Source organism: Mus musculus, chromosome 2, assembly GCF_000001635.26.
Source record: "Mus musculus strain C57BL/6J chromosome 2, GRCm38.p6 C57BL/6J".
In the NCBI taxonomy this organism is placed as follows: Eukaryota; Metazoa; Chordata; class Mammalia; order Rodentia; family Muridae; genus Mus; species Mus musculus.
In genome coordinates, this window is record NC_000068.7 from 71,540,334 (window position 1) to 71,547,491 (window position 7,158).

A 7,158-nucleotide genomic window follows, 5' to 3' on the forward strand; every position below is an offset into this window, starting at 1 on the left:
CGGATTTTTGAAGGGCGAAGGGGCCTTTTTGCAATCTCAGGAGTTGGGAAGAGAGAGTTCCTAACAGACCGGGAGAGCAAACACTGAATTTCTTTTCTATACCTTTCTGCCTCTTCTGCCTGAGAACTGTTTGTAAACAAAGCTCCAACCTCCCCCCACCCCACCCCCCCAGTAAACCTGATACTTCCCTCAAACCTGTCCCACCAGTCTCGGAAATCCTTACTAGGCACGGATATTCATAATTTTCACAAGTGATCCTGAAAGCAAGCCGAGGAGGAAGACTTTTAAACGGTCCCATATTGCAGCCGACTTGAGGAGAACCGGGACGCGTACTCTCTCCTTTTGGCCTCCCCAACCCGGGAGCCAGGAATTCTGGGCAGCCGGAGGGGTTTCTGTGCAAAGACCAGAACAGCGCGGGCTTGGGAGTGGAGCAGGAGGGCTCAGGATCTGGGGAGACCTGCAGCTGGCACTACAGAATTCAGTGCTCTAGCTTTTGCCCGAGTATGGGAATGCGAGGAACCCCCCTTTGGGGTGTGGAGCAGAGAAGGCCCGGCACCCCTTAGGTCCCACCCCGCCCCCGCTTCCCTGCGCTTGTCATATCCTGTCTTTGGCCTGATATTTTACACGAGTAAATGGAAGGGGATTACAATGAAGATTTATGTGTGCTCCGAGCGCGGCTGGTTTCCCAGTGTAGGGAGCCGAAATCGCCGCTTCCCATTTCCATTTTTCATTCCTACTTTGGGGAGCGCAAGTTAGTGCGGGTGGGGGGGAGAGTTGGGGGAGCTTGTCTGCGCGGCGGCGGGCTGATCACAGGGCTTGGCGTCTCTGGGCGGGCTGGAGACTGTGAGAAAGACTTGCCAACGCGTCGCCCCCGGCGGGGCTGGAGCCGGCCCCCACCCCCTGGAGCCCGGCTTTGTTTCTCTCCCTAGCCCACCCCTCCGCCTCCCCGCCCCCCTCACGTCTAGAGAGCGGGTGCATCTCAGCGACCTCTTTGGCCCCTTCTGGTTCACGGGAACGCCCCCTTCCCCCTGGTTCCTGCACCCTCCTTTGCCCACTGCAGGGCGAAAGGCGCGTCGTGGCCCTGTACGACCCCGCCGCCGCCGAGTGCCAGGTTCGGTGACTCCGGCGAGTCTGTGGGGCCTCGGCCCACCCCGGAGAGGGGCCGCCCGCCCTCCGGGCTCCCAGGCTCGGCTCATGCCAAGGCCTGTTGCGTGATTCCAACTTGGGCTGACATTCCCTGCCCGGGGCGCTCCGGCGTAGGCCTCTTAATCATCTTGTCTGCTGCAGATCCTCGACACCAGCCAATTTACTGCCCCATCTTTCCCGGCTGGTTTCAGAAGCCGGGGAGGGGAGTGCGCGCAAAGGAGGGGAGGGCATAACCTTAAGAGAAAGGCTGGTACCAGCTATTGGCGCGCAGGGGAACACACACATACACATCGCAAAGCAGAATTTGGCAGTGAGGGAGTGTAGGGGGTTGAGATGCGAGTTTGGTAGGCAGTGGTTGCATAGAAAGTTCCAAGTTCCAGGCCATTCTGAATTGTGCAACCCCTTCATTTCCAGAGACCATCCTGGATCACCGAGGAGGCCCGACCTCAATTTGATTAGAAAACAGTATTCGCTTTTATGTCCAGAAAGTCACTTCCATTTTTTTGGTTATTTGTGCCCCTCCACCCAAATACGAGGTGAAGATACTGGGATGACCCGCATAAACTTTTCAGGCCTGCGTTTTTAGCAAGCAGAAATTTCTGGTCTGTGCCCAACTTCCTCTGCAGTACAGGCTGATCTCTTGGAGGGCATGGTAGAAGCTCAAGCCTCATGTCGAAAAGGACCAGTTCCTCTCCCTAACCTTTCCATTCAAGGCGAAATTAGAAAAGTCTCTTAATAATATCGGACTTCAGGAGTAAAGTGCCCCTCCCCCGACTTGGAGCATTGCATTAAAACAGTAATAGTAAACACCAAAGAGCCAAAACTTATCTAGTGCTTATCACAAGCAGGCGTTGTTACATCATTGCCTCATTAGGGGTTCATTAAGTTGTTCACTATTCTGAGCCATAGCTGTTATTAGTTCTCCTATCGTAGAGATCTGCAAACTGCAACACAGAGAGACTAAGAGGGTTGCCCAAGGTCACATAGTCAGTGGTTGATGCTGGGGGAGTGTGTGTTGCGGGGTGGGTGGGGGCTGTGCTTCCAACAACAGACTTCAGTGCTTTCAGTGAAACAGGCTTTTAGTTTAGACCTGTAGGGAAGGCCAGAAAGTAGGGTCGTTTCCGAAGCTAAGAGCTGGTCCTGTGAGGACTGTAGTGGGAAGCAAAGTTCAGTGTTGGTGGACCTTCCCTCCTGAAGAGTGTGAGGTGTAATGTGCATCATTCCACAGCAATGAGCATCCATCTCTATCCGCCGTTATGACTGCATTTTCATGTTTGTGTCAGCATGCGTAACGGGAGTGTGTGCCTGGGTGTGTTCGAAAGTGTGTGTGTGTGTGTGTGTGTGTGTGTGTGTGTGTGTGTGTGTACGTACTAGCATAGCACGGTGTTCTGGGGTTGCCCAGCATTCCAAAGCAGCCAGCCATGCTTCACAGGAGTGACTCACTGAGTTCTGGTATCTGCCAGCTCCCAAAAGGCCTGGGGGGGGGGGGGGCGGGCAAATGGAGGGAGGGACCATTGAAGGAGTCTGATCCCAGACTGTTGCAGAGCTTAGGTCCTGGGCATTTGGTTGCCCATGGCAGCTTGGGTGCGCTGCCTGGCTAGCATTGTGGACGCGGTCGCGGCGGAGACCGCCCAGGCGCGGGGCGGTGGCGCCGGCGCCAGAGGGACCAGGCGGGCGGAGGCTGGAGCCGCCCGGCGCTGAGTGACTCACGCCGCCTTAGGCTGAAGAACTGCGGGCGGACTCGGGAGAGGGGGGAGGAGCTGAACCCTTCACCGAGGCCGTAGTACCCATCTCGGACTGTGCGCATCTCATGGCCATTGCAGCCTCGGAAAGGTGTAAATGTGCAGTTTTGTTCATCCGATTCCGGGGCGGGGACCCGCTCAAGGTCCGAGCCGAGGTAACCCTGGCACCAAGGAAAAAGCACACACTCCAATGAAAACAATAATTTATTTTAAATAATCTCTTCATATTGTAAAATCAACATTAAGAGTATGTTGCTTTCATAATAAATAACCCCCAAATACCTTGCATTTCAAGAACAAAGACTTTAGGACAAGATAAAAACAAATTCAAATCAGTAGCTTAATTTAACTGAGAAAAATTTTCAAAGGGGGAAAACATAGGGACTGCTGAGGTCACTGCTACGTCGCAGCTTTCACAACTCGGGGGCGGTTTACAAAAAAGTCTGAAAAGATGAGAAATTTTTATACAAATAAATGTGGGGAAATCTGCACAGACACCCTTATTTACAAACTCTGCATCGAAGTTCGAGCTAATAGTCCTTAATTCATCTTAAAAAAGATAATTTAAACACATTTTTTGCAGCGTCCACATATTAAAAAAATCAGTTTTTTTTTAACATCAAAATGAGGTCATCCGCAAAGGCACCTAAACTTTTAAAAAAATAAAAATAAAAACCCTCCACTGGCAATGGATGAAGGAGCTACGGGAGTGTTCCTGGGGAAAGTGGGAGGCGGGAAGAGTTGGGAGAGCTGGGAATTCTCCCCCATGAGCCCCCAGGAGGGGAAAAAACCGGCGGGATCCCGGGGGTCACGGGGGTAGGTGATAGGGTGGAGTAGGACCCAGGAGGTCAATAACCGAAGCGGACTGGAGCTGAGGCCTGGAGCAGGAGAGAAAAAAGGAGCCTCTGAGAGCCGGGAAGCCTCGAGGGCGGGGAAGGCGTCCCAGTGCCTGACCCCGCTCAGGGCCTGAAGAGACCAAGGACCCTGAGGATCACGCTGAGGGGGCTGGGAAGGGGCGACAAGTCCGAGGATGGCCTAAAAGTGGCCGGGGCTCAGGTCGGAATTGAGGCCAGGGACGCCAGGCTTGGCACTAAAGGATCCCACGAGGCCTCCTTGTTTCCGGCTGCTCCGTGGCAGTGCGAGAAGTGGCTCCACGACGGGTCACCCCTGGTCGCCACTTCCAATACCGCTGGGTGGGTGGCGGTCGCGGGCTGGTAGGTTCGAGCCTCTAGCTACAGGACGCGTGCTGAAGAACACGGTGTCTCAGTTCTCAAGTCTCAGACGCTGTCCACTCGAGGTTAGAAAATCGTCCCCGCGCTCACCGGGGCGCCCCCGCCTGCGTGGTGGTGGTGATGGTGGTGATGGTGCGCCTGCGGAGTCTGCGAAGGATGCAGAAGTGGCGCTGTGGCCTGCAGGTGTGAAGCGGAGCCCGAAGCCTGGTGGTACCACGGGTAGTTTCCCAGAAAGGCCGAGGCGGCGCTGCTCGGGCTGGAGCCAGAGCTGCCCGCACCGCCGCCTCCGCTGCCCGGGCCGCCGCCAGCCATCCGCTGCGGCGCGCCGAAGTCCCAGGATGCTGGCGCCGAGACCGGCGGGGAGGCACAAGGAGGAGAAGCGCTGGCTCCAGGGTGCTGCTCGGTGGGTATCTCGCCGCTTTTCCACATCTTCTTGAACTTGGATCGGCGGTTCTGGAACCAGATTTTGACCTTTGTAGAAAAAAAGGAAAAGCCCTGAGCTTTAGTACAGGAACCTGGGCAGGAGGTTGGTGGAGTGGAGACGGCGGGCGAGCAGACCTGGGCTCTGGGCCTCCGCTGCTTCTAGCTACATTGGGGGGATCTCAAAATGCTGATGGATGAGCTCTAAGTATGTGACCAAGGTTCTGGGTAGTGCGGTGTCAGGTCAGTTATGGAACCCGCTTTAGCAGCAGCGAGTGGAAAGGCGTTGTAGTGTGGGATTTCTGTCCACCCGGGTCATTTTCTTTCCTCCCATGCGGCTGCCCCCTTTGAAAAAAATTTCTTATTTTGTTTGTTTGTTTGTTTTAAGCATTGGGCCTAGAAGTTTACTTTGCCCGGAATAAAAAAGCACAGGTGAAAATATACTTTTGAAAAGTTGTTCCGGACGTGCCCGCTTCCTAGAGAAAGCAGGCCATCTCCCACCTTGCTCACCTGAGTTTGGGTGAGGCCCAGGGACGCCGCCAGCTCGGCTCGCTCTGGCAGGGCCAGATACTGGGTCTTCTGGAAGCGTCGTTGAAGGGCCGCCAGCTGGAAACTGGAGTAGATGGTGCGTGGTTTCCGGACTTTCTTTGGCTTCCCGTTCACTATTCGGATTTCAGGCTCAAGGTCTTCCTTGTCTGCAACGAAAAGTGAGTGGTGAGCACCCACCGTCCAACCCCGCGGTCCTAAAGTTCGGAGCGGAGGCCTTTAGAGACTTGAGGAGGCCTTCCCAACTTCAGCACGCGCCGACTGGCCTGGCCACGGAACCCTGCAAGGGACCCGGGGGAGCTGTGCAAGAGAGAAAGAAGAGGCGGGCAGCAAAGCTATGCGCTACCCACAGCATGCCAACTGGCCCAACCGCCCACCGACTCTGTCCCCCGGAGCGTGGAGAGGCAGAAACTGCGATTCGCGTGCAGTTGGAGATTGGGCAGAGTTCAGGGCGGGAGCAAGAGATGCACAGAGTGCAAGGCTAGAGCTCCGGACTGCCCCCCACCCCATGCTTACCCGGTCCCTCCCCGTGACTTGGGCACCCTAGATGCTTGCGATGCTTACCCGGCTCGTTGTTGACCGGAGACGAACTGGTGCCGTAGGGCGCGTAGGAGGTGTACGCGGCGGTGTAGCCCAGGTCGTAGCTGCTTTTGGCGGAGTAGGAGACATTGTTGAGGCCGCTGGCGTGGTACTGGTAGGAGCCCATGTGCGCGTAGGGCGAGGCCCCCCCGCCGCCGCCGCCCGCCGGGTGCTGCTGGTTGGTGTAGTAGCTGCTGTCCGTAGCCGTGGACACCGGGAGGGTTGGCGACTCCTGGGGCTTGTGCAGGCTGCTGTTGCTGCTGCTGCTGTTGCTGTTGCCGCCAGGGCCGGCGCCCGCACCGCTCGGGGGCTGCTGGTGCTGGTGGTACGTGCTGGAGGCGGTGATCTGGGTCGAGTGCATATCAGCCACCAGACTGTCAAAGACTCCAGTCATCCTGACCCGGGACAGGAAAGAGCACGGGTGGCGGGCGAGAGGGGGATGCGAGGCGCCTCCTCTGTCTATCTCTCCGGGTCCCTTCCAGCAACCAATGTAATTACGGGGAGGGGGAGGGAGAGGAAAACAAGAAATGAGGCTACGGTCTAGGCGCCTCCTCCCCTGGAGGAGGCGATCACCGTGCGTGGCTCGGGACCGCAGCTGCTGGCCGCATCCTTCCCGGGCCTCTCGGACCTCTCGGCTCCTGGCCCGGCTCGGGCGGGGGGCGGGCAATGGAGGGGGCAAGAGCGGTCAGACCCGGTAGGGGCTCCAGGAGGCGGGAGCAGGTGAGCGACCCCCGAGCAGCTTTACGATTGTCTGCCGGGCAGGCTCCTGCAGGGTGGGCATTTAACACTTATCACGTGACCGCGGGCAACGTCACCTAGCAACAGCCAATCAGAAGGAATGAGCCGCGGGGCGCCGGGAGTCCGCGACCGGGCGGCCCCGGGACCCGCGTGTCACGTGGCGGGCAAGGCGGCCGCGGTGGGTGCGTGTACAAGCACTGCAGAAAGTGGGTACCCGATCTGGAGCTGGATAGGGTGCGGGATGGCCCGCAACAGGACATAAGGCTCCGGGAAAGAAATGGGGTCTCCCACCTTACTCTGCTTTCAAGAGCCAAGTCTAACGATTTACATCTCTTGTCCAACTTCGCCTTAATCAAATAAAGCCAGGAAGAGGGCCGAGCCAGCTCTGTCTCCTTTTTCTCCAGATACTTTTCCTCGAGGTGCCTGGCTCGCACTACTCTTGTCAGCCACTTTGCACCTGACGGGCAATTGATTTAAATTATCCATAAACCGCGTATAATAACCTATGCTTCCCAAACTACCCACAGAGATATTACGACAATTAATTGGATAATGTTTAACGTTTTTCCTTTTTGCTTGAGAGAAGAGCTCTATAAGCCCAAAGGTATTATTACTAGTAATGTATTTGAAATCACTTTTCCTCATACACATAAAGGTCTCTAGTAATGACGCACATCTGAGCCACTAGCTGGAAACTGATTCTGAGGTTCCCTCCTTGGGAAAGGTAGGCCAGACTAGACAGCCTTCAAAGTCGT

General features: G+C 56.2%; 1 protein-coding gene across 1 annotated transcript; it reads right to left on the reverse strand.

Moving 5' to 3' along the window:
• Positions 1 to 3,074: 3,074 nt before the first annotated feature.
• Positions 3,075 to 6,421, reverse strand: Dlx2 (distal-less homeobox 2). Its single transcript, NM_010054.2, has 3 exons — positions 5,651 to 6,421; positions 5,051 to 5,235; positions 3,075 to 4,591 (listed from the first exon to the last, which is right to left on the reverse strand). Exons 1-3 carry the CDS (start codon positions 6,057 to 6,059, stop codon positions 4,187 to 4,189), a joined length of 999 nt encoding a protein of 332 aa, NP_034184.1. The 5' UTR covers positions 6,060 to 6,421; the 3' UTR covers positions 3,075 to 4,186.
• Positions 6,422 to 7,158: the final 737 nt, after the last annotated feature.